The sequence below is a fragment of the Myiozetetes cayanensis genome, unplaced genomic scaffold, assembly GCF_022539395.1.
Source record: "Myiozetetes cayanensis isolate MyiCay16 unplaced genomic scaffold, myiCay2020 scf2-11, whole genome shotgun sequence".
Taxonomy (NCBI): domain Eukaryota; kingdom Metazoa; phylum Chordata; class Aves; order Passeriformes; family Tyrannidae; genus Myiozetetes; species Myiozetetes cayanensis.
The window spans coordinates 54,883,365-54,899,828 of record NW_026087411.1 but is presented as its reverse complement, the minus strand read 5'-3'; the positions used below and the strand labels follow the sequence as shown (position 1 = coordinate 54,899,828).

The 16,464-nt window shown below is 38.2% G+C and overlaps 1 protein-coding gene across 4 annotated transcripts in view; it reads left to right on the top strand.

The window, feature by feature from the left end:
* Positions 1-16,464, top strand: part of ADGRG6 (adhesion G protein-coupled receptor G6) — a 105,468-nt gene that overhangs the window by 37,789 nt on the left and 51,215 nt on the right. For 3 of the 4 annotated variants that reach the window (XM_050316841.1, XM_050316843.1, XM_050316844.1), the window contains exons 3-6: positions 1,925-2,266; positions 7,209-7,829; positions 13,004-13,072; positions 16,121-16,204. In XM_050316841.1, the coding sequence (XP_050172798.1) occupies positions 1,925-2,266; positions 7,209-7,829; positions 13,004-13,072; positions 16,121-16,204 (1,116 nt within the window). The remainder of the gene's footprint in view (positions 1-1,924; positions 2,267-7,208; positions 7,830-13,003; positions 13,073-16,120; positions 16,205-16,464) is intronic. The other variant, XM_050316842.1, reaches the window with a different exon arrangement.

Here is a 16,464-nt window from a genome sequence, read left to right as displayed (position 1 = left end):
AGTAGGAGAGTGAGTGAGGCATGCTGCCAAATGCTCAGCCCCTCTGAGCTCTCATCCTAGCAATAAGGAAGGCAGGAGCGTGAATCAGTGAGCCTTCCAGCGGGAGGCGGATCCAGCCAGAGCTGTCTTACAGCTGCTCTGCCCTGTAAAGGCTTACTAGCCCTGGACTAGGAGACTGCCTGCAGTGGCTTGTGCCATAGAGCATGCTTTTCCTGTTCCTCCTCCTTTAAATCTAGGGTGGTTCTCTGAAAGTTATACCTATCTGTGCAAAAACCACTAAATGAAGCCATCATCTGTTTGTACAACTGCAGGATATAGAGTCACCATACTAATAAGTAAATATTCCCTCTCTGGTTAATAAATGGAACACCAGGGCTGCAGTGCAGGTGAGCATAGTCCTCTAACTGTAAAGATTTGCAGAGAAATTCAGAGTGAATAGGCTTCTGTTTATACTACACAGATCGTTTTCCGGTACCAGGAGCACTACTTCTTCTCAAAGCTACCTGCAAATGTTTCAGACAATCCTTTTTTCTCATTTGAACAAAGAAGGATCCCACTGAACTTTTCTAATGTAACCAGACTGCATCTGGCTTTGAAAGCCCAAATAATGAACAGTTTCTTTACCTCTTTGCGGTCATATGATTTGTGTTTTGCAAATAATAATTTTAAAAACTGTAAAATGCACTACCCAATTCTATCTGCAGATGTAAACTGCTTTTTTCAGCATGTCACTTCACAGGGTTGGGTTCTATTTGCTTAGGCCAAACAACATTTAATTGTGACTGAAAAATATCAGACCCCAGGCAGTGGTAAGAAACATCAGGGACTCTTGGACAAGTTAGTTGCATTTATTGCTATTTTATAGTTGCTCCATGTGAAGTTTGCACTTGACAAACTTTTTTAGTTTTTTTTTTTAGTTTGGACATCTAATAATGCATATTCACACTGTCCTGTTTTTTTCGTACTTGTAGTACTTGATGCAGGACTTTGGCTTGATGGAATATTAGCAAAGTAATTCAGCATAAATGTGACAAATACTTTCTTAGGTTACCTATTGGTGATATTCAGTTCACACCTAGTTTATTCAGTGATACTTTGGCAAACTGTTACAGATTTTAGCAGCAGGAAGTTTATGGTAATTGTATCATACATTATGCTAACTAAATATATGATAAATGAGCAAATGTAAACCAAACAAGGAATGCAACCCTGGGGACTAACTGGGCTTGCAGTTCTTGTGGATGAGCACAGCAGGTGAGCAAAGGAGTATGAGGAACAGGAAAAGAATTTCTTAAAGCCTGACTATCACAGGCATGTCAATGGAGCTGAGTCAGCATGGGAAGAACATAGTGATTTGCTGTTGGTTCAAAAGCCAGTAGCTCACTGCTACCCTTTTAGGTGAAGGGTATTAGCTGGAAATGCAGATGACTAATCTTCAGGAACTGCCACTTCTGCTGCTCCTCAACCCGTCTCCTGTGTCTCTTTCCAGGGTCACTTCTCTGGAAACAGTAGCATGGCATAGAGCTGCTGGTGCATCAGACCAGCAGCCAAAAAATGTAAATTATATCAGTCATCTTTCTTGAAGTTGCAGTCTCAGAATTTGCCTTTCTGAATTAAAAAAGATTGCATTCACTTTGCCTTTATCAGAGCAATATACATGGCAAATATATATTGTGCACAAATTAATATTTAGCAGTATAATTTATGTTTATTTGCTGTAAGATTTCTTATATAAAATATTCTTTTCCTGTACTATTCCTCCAGCATTTTGCCCACTAGAAACAAGGCCTTTTCCTGCCTTTCTTTCTCCCATCTCTGTTTATGTTTTTCTATATAGAAATACATTTACTTATTGTGTTGATGATTACTTGTCTTTTAAGTTACTTTATGCCTGACCTCCAGCCTTCTCTGTTTTTATTGTCAGCTTATGGATGCTATGACTGTAGGATCGTGCTAACTGACCCCTCTGGAGTTTTCACTTCCCCATGCTTCCCCAGTGACTATCCCAACAGTCAAGCATGCAAGTGGATCATCCGAGCACCTCATGGATTTATCATACAGCTAACATTTATTGATTTTGACATTGAAGAAGCTCCAGGCTGCATTTATGATTCACTGACATTAGACAATGGAGAAAGCCCAATGAACCTTTGTGGCATCACTGCCAAAGGATTATCCTATAACTCTACTGGAAATGAAATGATTGTGTCATTTAAAAGTGACTTCAGTATCCAAAAGAAAGGTTTTAATGCCAGTTATGTACGAAGTAAGTAAAACCAAAGCGTTTCATCCCTTTATAGATGTTAGAAGGAAATATCCTATAAGGATTAGAATGACATTTCCCAAAGGAATCAAGCCCTCCATGAGAAGGGAAAGGATGGGGGACTGCAGGATACAGGCTGCAGGATTCTCTTGTATGTTTTTGTAACTAATTTGTTTTTCTTTGAATCAAAATTATTTTATTCTGGCACATGACAGAAAATGTGTTAGAAAAACTTTTCACGTGCAGAGACTTTAGGCCTAACGGTTCCTGCCTCTATCAGTTGTTGCTGGCAGATTTGAAAGCAGGATGTCTGTCCTTCAGGTCAGCATACCTGCAGCGATCAGGAAAATTAGCTGAGACAGAAACAAGACCAGCCCAGACCTCCGACCCACTGAAATGACCAGTGGTAAGGAGGAGTTTGTGCAGAAAGTAGAACCTCTCAGAGTTCATCCAGTCTCTGGAACAAACCTCCAGGAATGAACTGACATTGCAAAATAGCTACCTTTTTTCCAGTTCCTTGACATTTCTTTCCCTTCCTTAGATACATAACATTGCTCTTAAAAGTTTTAAAAAGCCTAAAACTGCAAAAAGCAAGACACTCCTGCATTTTCTCCTGGAAGATAAGGGTACAAATAGCTTCTGAATGATGTTTGTTTTTTGTATTTAAAGTGTTAATTAGAAGTTTCATGATGGTAAAGAGCAGGGAGAAAATGGAGGGCATTAGGATGGTCACTGACAGACCTCCATATATGGCTCACTGTTCATTTCACTTAAGGGTTTTAGTTTCCAGTTGCATTCTCCCAGTAGACTTTATTTTTGTAGAAGTTGTACACTTTAAACTGAACACTAGTATTGCATTGAGCGTTTACATTATTGTAGCACACTTATGTTCTGCTGGTTGGCTAGCTGCCTTAAAAACACAGAGCAGGGAGGCTTGGCAGTCCTCTCCTCAGTCACAAGCACATCTTCCTTGTGATTATTATTAAAATATTTATTACACATCATATATTTTAAAATAATTAAGATAGCAACCCCCAGGAATGATAAAACACAAATAGGCCTGATTATGACAGCAAAATTCGTGTGCAGTTCTTAAAAAGGTAACATCACAGAGGACCTGAAAATACCTCTTTCTACTGAGGTCCTTTCATGCTGACAAAATGAATGTAGTAATAATTCTAGGAGCACCTGTTTTGTTCTGAAAGTGGAAATTCTCTGAAAGGTTTCTCTATTTGAAAATAGCAACTCTTGCTGTGTTGTAAGAAGTTGTAAAATCAAGTGGATCATAAAAAAATTATTTGCAGTCAGATTATGCAAAATGATTTATTTCTTTATTCCTCTTTAATTTTTGAATATTTATTTTAGTTTAATTATCACTGTAAGGATAGGATGACTTACAATTGGAATGGAAAGATTCAGCTATGTTTAATGGTGGAGAGAGGAAAGGTCCACAGACATAGAGAGCTCTTTGTGCATATATACCTACATGTAACATATTTTAATGAAAGCAAAAATATTACCTCCATACCATGTTGGATAGTGCCTTCTGTTCATGGATAGCACCATTAAATGGTCTTGGAAATCCTTTTATTTTGAAAAAGAAGGCTATTGCCCAGTGTGAGTAAAAGTGTCGGAGACCTTCACCAGTAACTTGTATTTAAATGTTTCATATGTATTAGTTCAGAAGGTTTGTGTTAAGGCTTTGTGTTAAGCATCTAGACTGAGGCCAGTGAATTTGGTTTCATTACTCCAAATGTGTAACTTTCACCTGAAATCTTGATTTTGACCGTGGGTGCTGGGAGAGCTGGCCACATGCTTCTAGGGCAAATTAAAACTATATTCTACTTATTGCCCACAGTTGTGCAATTATGTTAGTTTCTGAAGATAGTTACAGTCAAAGATCATAGTGACATCTAACCTGGAAATGGATACAGAAAATGGGCTTGGTAAAGGTATTATGATGTACCACTTTCTTTTCAAGTTATAAAAGCATGTGGACAATAGGACATCGACACACACATACAGTGAAATTACAACTCATCCTCATGGCAGATGTCAGTGAGTTTTGGGAAGGAAGTACATAGGGAATAGAGCGGCTTTTCTGTGACTGCTCAGTTTTAGGTAAGAACAAACAAGTTTCAAACTGAGTTTTGCAAAGTGTGTTCTGTCGTCCATAGCAAGTTGGCTGCCCACACAAATGTTGATTTTCATGATTGTGACCTACTGCAACACACCAACATATCCTCAGCTCCAGTAAACAAATACAGCTTTGCCAGTCTTAGGGGAATTATGTCTATTTACACCAGCTGAAGAGCTGGCATGGTAAATAATTTTCTAATAACAGTTAACTGCATAAGTAATAGCTCCACTAGTCAGTAAAAGTCACTCAGTTGCCAAAAGGGGAGGACGGAGAGCCAAGAGATGGCTGCTAGTACAGAAATGCTTGAGACAATGTCAAATTAGTATACAGTTGAGTAGTACTGCAATAGCCTGGGTTAAAAGCACAATTCACTGAGGTAGTAACAAAACACTCTCAAACAGGCACTTGGTAGGTAGAGTTTTGCAGACCTCATTGAAGTTGACACATTTCTTCCAGCATCAGTGACAGGGCAGATGAAGGTACCAGTCAAGCACTGAACCATGCTGAAAAGCCCATCAGCTGACAGGAAATCAGTTTTTCCTGCAAGGGATGGTAAAATACACTCTAGGGACTCCTGGCTTGCTTCTGCATAAAGGGGGATATGAGATGTGAGATAGTGAGATGCAAGTAAAGTTTTTTGTACATTCTTCATGAGAAAATAGCAATATGTCAGAAAAACACATGCCCATTCTAATCCAGTTATCTTCCTAAGAGAAACAATTTCACATCATTCTGAAAGTAGTATAAACACTTGGATGAATATTTCAAGAATATGTGTATAATAATAATAATAAGCAGTACTAACATCTGAAATTCATCAGCGTGATGACTGAGTGTGCAACTGCAATCAGGAAAGAGATTTACACAGGATTCTGTTTTCTTCATGTGGACAAAATACTTTTCAGTTTTGCCCTTTCATACAGCAGAGTTGAGGACATTTCTTCAGTATGGGAGCAATGTGCTCCCTGTTTATTTCTCTTTCTATACTGTTTAAATGTGACCAGACGGTCCACAGCTTTCCTGACCACCCTAACACAGGCTGGATAACACTCATATGAATAAGCTTTCTTATTTTCCAAGTCTTGAATCCTTATACTTCTTCTGGATCACTTTCCATGTTATGTAAAGGAGCTTACAGTATAATTACCCCACTAAAAAAGTGCCCCTGTTTTCAATGGAGAGTTGAACACATTTTCTATCTATAAAATTGTTACAACATACTTTTTCCCTTGGGAAGAAAAATAAATCTATGAAGTAAATCCAGTAACTATAAAAGCCCAGTATTTTTCTCTCTTCCCTCTCATTCTGCAGTTGCTGGGTTGGCGGACAGTGCGTCAATGCTTTATGTTCTTTTACTATGTAATATCTTGGTCAAATTATGTCCTTATGTATATCCAAATATGGTAGTTTAGAGCTCAGTCTTTGCAAGCAGCTGTGTCTTGGTTGGCAAAAGGAACTTGCAGTACCACAGACAACACAGAATCCTTATACCCCATATAACTGCATCTTTTCCCAACTACGATATGACAGTCACCCTTCCCTCCTGTCTCACCCTCTCATATTAAAAAGGTTTATATTACATTCTGAGAAGACAAAAGTTGTAGTAATGAAGAGTTGTGACATCACTGAAAAATCCCAGAGGAGACTAGAAATTCACTACTGTGGCAGTTATCCTTCAGGTGCAGCAACAGAGTTTCGCTTCCAGCATACATGCTGTGAAAATGTGTGAGAGAAGATATACTCTGACAAAGAACTGTGGAGCCAGAAGTAAAACCGGGAGCTGCTGCATTCTTGACTGCATGTCTGATAGCCTGAAACTTAATTCTGTGGAGAAATTTGCTAGAAGAATTTTGCTACCATAAATATAAAACTGAGCATATTGACATTTGGTTTTGAAAACTAATGATCTCCAAAATAGAGTGAACAGAATTGTCATTAATGTACTCATGGAGAAAAACCATATGTCATGAGATACCTTTTCTCACATTTGGTGACTGCCATTTAGTCCATGCAAGTGAGAATACTTAATAACAATTAGAGACAGCAATTCTGCCCATGTCTAAATATCTTTACAACAGCACATAATTCACAGGAGGACTAGACATTTCTAGATACTTGTGCAAAATCCAAAACTGCTGACCCAACTGATAACAAACAGTGAACAGCTTGGATATGAATATTCATGAACACACGATTGCAGTGTTCAACAAGAAAGCTGCTGGGGACAAAATGAGAAGATGCCTAATGCTTTGCAGAAAGCCATTAGGTGAATTCAGGAACAAAAGGCTTCAGTTTGCCAAGGAATGTAGTGGCAGCTTTCTTATACTGAGATAATTAAAAGAAGCAAGGCCTGAACTTCACTGGTGTAATACAGTCATGCAGACAAGTAATTAAAATAGTGTATCTTAATGCAAGTCATACTGGTTTTTTTCAGATAACTGGTTTAGTCTATTGCCTAATGCATCCTTAGTCGATGAATGAGTAGTAATTTTTATAAAGTGAGCTGAAACAGAATTGGAAGTTAGTAAGTAATATGTCCTAATATTGCTCTTAATGCAGCATAGGGGGTTTTAGCTGTTAACAGCATTTTCTGTGCCATTGAAAGGATCTCTGCATATTTTTAGCAGAGTGCACTGCTAAGTCTAATTCTCCTTGGTGTGTGCTATTAATGTATTACAGTGATAAAAACCACCTGATGAATGTTTGATTTAATGAATCTTACTTTAAATCCCACTGCCAGTCTGCCTATGTTTCTATACGATGAAATTTTTTTTTGTTAATTTACTCATCTGCTCTTGTTTCTAGTCGCTGTGTCTCTGAGGAATCAGAAAGTCATCATTCCCCAGGTTCCCGACATCGATCCTGTGTCTGTGGCAGAGACTGTCTCAGTGCCAGATCTGAGCCAGTTTACGCTGTGCTTTGAAGCAACCAAAGGCAACAGTGATGATAACGACGACTGGAAGGTTTTCTCTTACACTGATGCATTGTCGACAGAATTCTTCAGCTTTGGGAAGACTACAAAAGGCCATTTTCTGACCATCTCAGGCACACAGTGCATCCTTGAGAAGGCATTGCCCCGAAATGCAGAGTTTTTCACGGAAACCTTTCAACAGCTCTGTGTTGTATGGGACAGGTTCTCAGGGACTATAGGTATATATGCCAAAAGCACCTATCATAGAGTGTACTGTCCAGGTATCTTTGACAAAGTTATCCCTGGAAACGGGAGGCTGGTGCTGGGCTCTAACAGCAATGAAATGAGCTCTCTAAATGGAGACATTTACAACTTCCGCCTCTGGAATTTCACCATGAATGCACAAACACTGGCCAACCTCAGCTGCGATGTGAAAGGAAACATTGTAGACTGGGAAAATGAATTCTGGAGTATTCCAACTTCAGCACTGAAAGCAGAAAACAATTTGAGTTGTGGTGAGTACGCCTTGCCAAAACTTTTTTGCTTATTTTCCCCCCACACTTCTACATTGTGCTGATCATATACCAAGATGGAAAAAAATGAGAGCTTTCCTGTGAAAGTAAAATAGCTAGGTCTTGCCTTTCTTAGACTTTAACTCAACTCTTACCATACACAGAGTCTTTGAAAGGATATAGAGTTGATTCCTTAAAGGAAAAGAACAAGTCCCCTAAGTATATTGAGTTGCTGCTTTAAATGATCTGCAGATGAAAGTTTTTCCTAAACACTCCTTATTGGCTCATACAAAAGGGGGATAACTGCAACTACCTGCTAACCCCAAGTAAGATTACAGTGGTCTCTGGAGAAAAAAAAAAAGTATGTTAACTAATTACTAAATATTTTTGTACCTGCCCTTTCACCCTTTGATTAGCCAGGGGAGTGCTTGGTAGGCTTGTGCTGCGTGTACAGAGCCAACAAAATCAGTGACAAAACAACAATTCATATGAGACAGGAAAGTAGAAGAAAATATTGAATTAGAGGAGGCATACAGGAAGGAAGAGTTTTAGAGCAAAATCATCAGATTTTGTCTCCCCGATGATATATTATCAGTCCTTCTTTTAATTGGTAATTACTGAAGGTCTTTTTTCCTGTAGATTACTCTAGAAATAAATTCAGTACATTGTCCAACCTGTTCTCATTTCATGGCTCAGACACTTGATTCTTGCAAGTGTCCAGGTGTAACTTTTGTAAATGTCTATGTTTTTAAAGCTGGTTCACAGTTTTCTACTGGGATGAAAAAAAAATCAAAGCTGAAAACTCTTTGTCACTTTGGAAGAAAAATAATAATAACCAATAAGTAATGAATAAAATAATAATAATAACAATAATAATTTTAAAAAATGTTTTGCTTAATAGCTTTGGAGATATTTAGATAATTATAAAATGCATAGTGGAAAATCTGAACGATGGCCAGGAACAGCCTATACACATATATATATGATGCTTGTAAAAATCAGCTGCTATCAAACTCTGTGCCACAGAGTTTGAGCTCTCCAATAATAATGAATACATGTTGATAAAAACAAAAGCAAAAAAATCAAAGCAAACGGTTACAGATATTGCTTCTTTCTAAACAACGTAGGGTCACTTCGCATCTAATGTCCTCTCCAATTTTACCTTCTTGCTTCTCTGACATTTTATTACTTACTGGTTTAAACACAGTTTAAGTAGTGTCAATATAAACATCTCCTGACAGAGCATCTGTCAGCACTAAGAGAGTCCTTGGTTTAGAACAGAAGCTGGCACCATTAAGACATGCTAGTTTCTGTATTCAGTAGCTCATGAGGGCTTAAGGTGGCTAAAAAAGCTATCTTGCTTGCTTTATTTTTCTCAAATGAAAGCGTGACACACAATCACAGTTAGACCCACTGAGACAGATCTCAGCGTGCCTCTGCTAAAAAAAGTTAAGCAACACTTCTATAAAACCACAAGCAACTGGGTACTTTCAGCCTTCAACCAGAACAAAGAAGAGACTGATCTGACTATGACTGATAAAGGCGTTCCGGACAAGAAATTGTTTCTATTTCATGAGTATGAACTGATCTCATAGAGAATAACTTTACAGAAAATCTTACTTCTCTTACACTGTTATACCATGATGACTACCATAACACTTTTACCAAACAACCTACCAAGACCTCTGTAGAAGCTGCACTCTCATTTAATTTTGACTGAAGTAGGGGTCTTGTTCTTCTTTCTATTAAAGACTGTACAGTCCCTGTGACACAAATGTAATATCACAGCTGTGGTCATAGAAACAGTAGACTTAGTTTCATTGCACAGCTTTATTCCTTGGGATGACAGTGTCCAGCAGAGCACTGTTTTAGAAAAAGTATATTAGTGTTCCTACTTTAGGCCCAGAAGTCTGTATAAGTCTCTTGAAATGCATCCACCTATAAGCATTGTTATTTCCTCTAAATCAGCCTTTGAGAAAACTAACTCATTAGTCAGTCTTCTTCTTTCTTAGATGTTAAATCACCCTCTGTGATAAAGGCTTTCCTGAGCCAGAGTATTTCCTAAAAGAAAATACTGGATGCAATACCATTTCAAAGATGGTTACTAATCCCAGAGATTAAATTGTGAGAATTTTCTTCCCTTCTTCTCCTTGAGTAAAAGCTTCTTTGTAAAACCACCCTTCAACAGGAGAGTTGATGAGTCAGACTATCAACCGTGAATAAACCACTAACATTTGGGAGCTGACTCTGATCAGGCTTCATTTAACAGCAATGAAAGGATTTATGCAGAAAAGAGGTTTTCACACAACTCCAATAATGCTTCACCAGGAAGCAGCATGTAACTCTAAAAAAAAAAAGCAAACCAAGCATTTAGCCATGATCTCAACATATCTGTGCCTGAATAGTGCTTATGTTTATCAAGGGGTATTATTTTCAGGGTTTTCCAGACAAAGCTTTTACAAGTAGGTTTATGGAGCATAAAAAGACTGGCAAATCGTTTCAGATAATCTTTTCCTAGTTTTACCTTTTACTAGTTTATTCCCCAGACTGTTTTCACAGCTGTGCAGTCATGGTGGGGTGTTTGTGTAGGACTTGACAGAATTCTGTTTTTATTGCCATACCTTTGCACAGATTATATTTCAAGGTATACATACATGGCCTGAGTATCCGGACTAATTTTAAAACAAGTAGCCTAGGTAATGGTAGCACTGTATTGCTGCTGAACACCAGTTCAGAGTTCAGTGCAGGCAAATTGATGAGCATTTAAACAACTTCTGGTTCTGATTTTCAAATCTGCATTGGCTACACCTATAGCAGGATATGATCTACTCAGTTTAAGGACAGTGTGGCAGCATGTCTGTCCATGCCTGCAATTGCATTTGTTTTATATCCATTTTATACGAGTCCTTCATTCCCGAAGGCCAAAGGAATTCTTAGTTTCACTGTCAGATTTAACTTAGTGTGGGATGTTTCTGCCTTAGGCAGCTGGACAATTTTTCAGGCAGAGCTAATTACCCTCAGTACTGTTTATGAACAGTTGAATCAAAAAGGCTATTCCACAGGTCAGTGCATCTCATACTAGAGAAGATGTCTCAGTGAAGTCAGAAGTTTTTTGCTGTAGGAGTACTTGTTCCTCTCCACTGACTGTGAAGAAAGTCAGTCATGACAGGCAGACACGGATGTCTGAATCTTAGACATTTGGAGTGAGATATACAACATAAAGTGCCTGTAATACAAGTCCATGGAGTCACAAATCCTGTTGGCAAATCTGCTTCAGAGTGGGCTTCTATCTCTGTGGGTCCACAGATCCTGCCAGAAGACTGCTCTAGCAAGGGCTTCCTGTGGGGTCATAGCCTCCTTCAGGAACCCACCTACTCCAGCATGGGGTCCTCCATGGTCTACAGGTGGATATCTGTTCCACCATGAGCCTGCATGGGCTGCAGGGAGACAGCCTACCTCACCACGAGCTGCACCATGGACTGCAGGGGAATCTCTGCTCCAGCACCTGGAGCACCTCCTCCCACTCCTTTTTCACTGACCTTGGTGTCTGTGGAGTTTTGTTCCCACATATTCTCACTCCCCTCTTGGCTGCCTTGCTGTTTTGCTGTAACTTTTCCCCTTCTTAAGTCTGTTATCCCAGAGGCACTATGACTGTTGCTGATGGACTTGGCCTTGGCTGGTGGCAGGTCCAATTTTGGACTGGGGTGGCATTGTCTCCATTGGACATCGGGGAAGCTTCTTGCAGCCTCTCACAGAACCACCCCTTTATCCTCCCTGCTGCCAAACCATTGCCATGCAAATTCAATACAACAGTCTTCTGATTTAAATGTTTTGTAAAGTTGGATTGGGGTTTTTTTTAGTTTCACCAAATAAAATCATAGTCTTGTTTTAAATACTCAGTGAAGAAAATATGAATGCCTGCAGATTTTCCAAACAGCTCTCAGGTTATTGTTCCATGATACAGAACAGGGATTAAACTTAGAGTAGGTTTTGATATTGACTGTTTAATATGAGCAAATTTAATTTGGGGGTGGGGAGGGAAGAAAGCTCATGCAGGATGTAATACATTCACTTAGAACATCCTTTCAGGAGTTCATAAGAAGTATACCAAGGGAGTGAATTCACCTCTGTCTCTTAAACTGTTAAAAAAGAAATTGCTGAGCTTTAATACTTGTTGAGGATCACATATTTAATTCTGTCTTATATTTGTGGGCAATGCATGTAGTGGTATCTGGAGCATCATAGAATTTCTGTATCAAGGGTCCATGCTTCATTTGTTCTTGCATCACAGGAAATACTTTCTTAGCCATCTTTACAAGCTGATGGATGGTGGCTGTTTAATTTTATGGAAGGAGACAACCTCATTTAGTTGATATGATTCTGAAGTGGTAAAGCAAAAGCCAAAAGGGTAACACTCTTATAGGTTCACATTTTAGCAGTGTTCTATGGTCCCATTATTTTCAACACAGTGTGCAAAAGCAGCTGTATCCGCGGCTGAACTTCTGGGATACACAAACTGCAATTAATTCAGTTGTGCTAGGTCTTTTTCTGTAGCCATTCTTACGTGTCCTGTTTTTGCCTCTAGATCATCAAAGTGTATGGTTGTTGTTATGAATAATTCTGTAGAGATACAGACTTATAACATTATCTGTTTATAAATCATGCATACCAGAATATTAATCACACCCACGCCCTGGGCAGAGAAACAAGTTTAATTACCTTTTATCTGGCTGGTGTCTGTCACGGGCAGATTACTCAGAATTGTGTGGTGGGTAACCCGTGCTACAGTAGCAGAGTGTAGTTTCTCGTCCAAGGCAGGGGTTGTTACTCACAAAGATTGCATAAATCCTATGGCCATACTGAACCTTTGCTTAAACTCATTTCACACAGTTCATGCAAACTGCATTCCTTTAATGTGATGTTATTTAGTGAAAGCTAAGAAAACCATGGGAGGATACACAAGTGACTGTAACTTGCAAGTCAGCAGGGTTTTCAAGGATCCTGCAGTGGAAACAGAAAATGAAAACACATGAAGTCTTAGAGGCAGTGTCAGTTTTGCCACTGAGAGAAATTAGGAAGAGGACTGCACTGAATGATATCATATATTATCATATATCATGACAACTTTATGCCCAGTAGCCAATCCTTTCTAAATTATTTACTTTCTTCTTTTAAAGGCTCATATCTAATTCCCTCTTCTTCAATTGAACCAACCAGTTGTGCAAACCTAGGAAGCCTTTGCCAAGGTAAGAAGTCCGTGTCCTTTTCACAGTTTCGTCTTTGGGAAATCCTGAGGTTTTTTATTCCATTTCTTTTTTATTATTGTTTCTAAAAGGGTGAGTGGCAATAAAAAATAGCAAGGAAAGGAATTCTTTAGTCTCATCAAATGTGTGGTTGTCCTGTATGTACAGTATGTGGAAAAAATGTGATCACTCCCTTGATAATACGTTTTGCAAATAGTCTCCATTATATCAAAACTGAATTAATTGACTGTTTTCATTTCTTTCTCCACCTCTTTTCCTCCTACACATTTTGACAGTAAAATATTAATCAGTATAAGAAGTGGGTACATCTCTAAATAAAAAATGAGCAGATGGAAATAAAGGAACTGGCTCTTATTCAGGTTTTTTTTTCAATAAGCTATTTTGAGGCTAGATACATTGAGATTAGCAGGTTAAAAAATCAACATTAAACTGCAGAATCCAGTAGCTATTAGTTAATGAACCACATACTACAACACTTAGTGATGGTTTAATAGTGTAAAAATCACCACATATAAGAATTTATTAGGTGTCTTTAAAGGTCAGCTTAGCTGAATGCAAGGGGTGGGTGAACACTGAAGATTTCCATGTCATGTGAAGCAGTGGACATGCAAGGATGGTTAATTAATTCTGTTCTCCTTAGATGCTGAAGTTCCGTAAAAAGTTCTTTAGATGAACAACATCAATCCATTTACACAACACCTTCATGAACACAAACCTGATAACATGTTGGCCTTTAATGTTAAACTTTAATCACAACAGCAATTACACCAAAAATGTCTAGCTGTGTAACCCTTTTCTGAACAAATGGTGGAAGAAGGAGACAGGAGAGAATAAAATATAAGAGAGGAAGAGGAAGTCTGAGAACTCTTTCAAAACCAATATTAAAAGTAAAGCAGATTAGGTCAAATATAAAAGGGAAAATGTACTCTTCTTGGAAAGCCAGTAAGGGATCTGTGTCATTCTTCAGTGTACTTTTTCCAGATTTTCCTGAGGTAAATTTGGTTCAGGTTCTTGAAGCATAGTGTACTGATCTCCACAGGGAAAGTGAAATGCCGTTAATGTTCATAATCAGATTTCAAACCGTAATTTTCAGGCATCATACGCATAAAGCACAGTGTGCTAATACTACCACTCAAATACTTTGGTAAATGAGGTATCCTCAATTATTCAGTATTAGTCTTTTTATATGTAAAGGGTAATAAAGCCACCATATAAATAACTTCATATATTCTCTTGGAAGAGCTCTGAGTGTTTTCCTACATCACAGTGGCACAGTATGAAAGGAAGAGACTATCATTACGTCAGCTAATATGGCTGCAGAAATGGGCACACTTTCATCAAAACAAACCTGCTTTTCTGAAAGCTTTATCCTTTTTTCCAGCTTTATTAACTTGTCTAGTAGAAGATATTGCCCTAATAAAAGGTGCTACATTTCAAACTTGCCTCTCTTAACTTCTTAGGCCATCATATATTCAATAAAGACTGAGTATTTTCACCAAGGTACTACTCTTTCCTTCTATAAGAAGTGTTTCGTAAAGTGTCCCTTGTGTTCAGTTCATCAGTTTGGAATAAGATGCCAGGTCAGATTTACCCCATTCAGCGCCATCATCATTATTGTAATAATAACAAAAATCTTAAAAATATATTTATTTCTGTCAACACTGCAAGCTTTCTCTAAACTGAGAGGCAAGTTTGGATTCCTTTTTCGTTTGTTTGTTGTGTGCTGTGCAATAACACCAGGAAAAAAGTTTGTGGATGCCAAATCTGCTACCATCTGATGAAAGCTGTTTTCTCTGTTATGCTTAGTAAATATTTTCATTCATTAGGAAATGCTAGCATTAACTGGAAGATGCAATCTATTAGAAGCCTTATGACTTGTTTCTCAGACAATATAGCTCTGAGGTTTCACGAGAGAAGAGCTTTTTTCATATTACAGGGTGTCACTTTATATGCTCACTTTCCCAGTTATAACCTGTTTGCTCCTGTGTGAAACTTCTCTTTCCCTTATTGTCTTGTCTCACTGAAACCTGAACATGAACCTACTCTCTAAGTTATGACTTGAATTTATGACTTTCAGACTCAGAAGTTTAGGTAAATCAACATAACAAAACATTTAAAAATACAATTTCTTGTCCAAAATACGATTGTTTAAGCTTTCCAGGTTGTTTCTTGGTCAAAATCATCCAAAGCCACGTAACATTTGGGATTTTACCATACCAACCTTCAGATTTTAACCAAGAGTTTTCAGGAAAAAAAGTCAATCTGTCAGTGAGTGGATCTGCATTCCCTGGGAGTTCCTGGACAAAATTAAATTATTTCCCAAATCATTATTTGAAAATTGATTGCCATGACCTTTGAATTCCTTTAGCACATATACCCTCCCAGTCTACTGTGGGGAAAATTCACAGTTTTGGCTCCTCCCTCTAATTTTGAAAAGTGTCCAGCTGGTTTCCAGAATTGTTTGGGGTGACTCCTGTTGGTGTCGGTGGGAACAGTATAGCTGAGCTCCTATGTCACACTTTCAAAATATATATTATTCTTCACCTATTCCAACTCTGATTTCAGTTCTGTTTTTAGTTTGGAGCTTAATGGAGTTAATTAGATCCTAAATGAATGTTTTTGTTTCTCATTTGTTTGTCATATTCAGTCTTTGAGTAGGGACAATGATTCTTTTAACAGGCAGTAAGTGCATGCATCTTCAAACTTATTTCTAGTCTTTGCCCAGCTGTTTCGATCTAAAGCCCTCATAAGAGGATTTTGAGTTTATGAAAGCTGTACAGGACTGATCTTGCAAACTTTACACTGACAAAACTCCCAGTGAAGTCAGTGGAAGTGAAGGTTGCAGGATTGGGGCCTCAGTTCATATCTGTTCATCACTTTGTGCAGAAAAAATAATGTGTTTATTTAACATTTATGGCATTGTGTGTAGATGGTTTCATTTTACATGGTCATGCATTGTTCCCATTTTGTCTTACCTTATTAACATTCATATTTCATTCAAGTTCACCTCTTTCTCATCTTTATTACCAGCTACTGTAAATGCTACTACTCCTACACCACCCACTGTCACCACTAACATGCCCGATACTAATAGAAACGATAAGCCAAACAATGGTAAGAAATCCTGTGTTACATTTTTCCTTGTACTGTGTGTAAAGCAAATTTGTTGTATTTTAAGGTGTGTTTTTCCTAATATCATAATGTCAAGGGTCATGTCTCAGTTCTGATCTCATTTATGCTGAAATAAATCAGGACTAACTTCACTGGACCATGTCAGAAGGGTGCAAATGAGAACAGAACCAAACTCAGTGTTTATTTGTATGTTTGTATGTTTGTGTGCTCTTCTATGAAAGGCATTAATTTTGTGTTTCCCA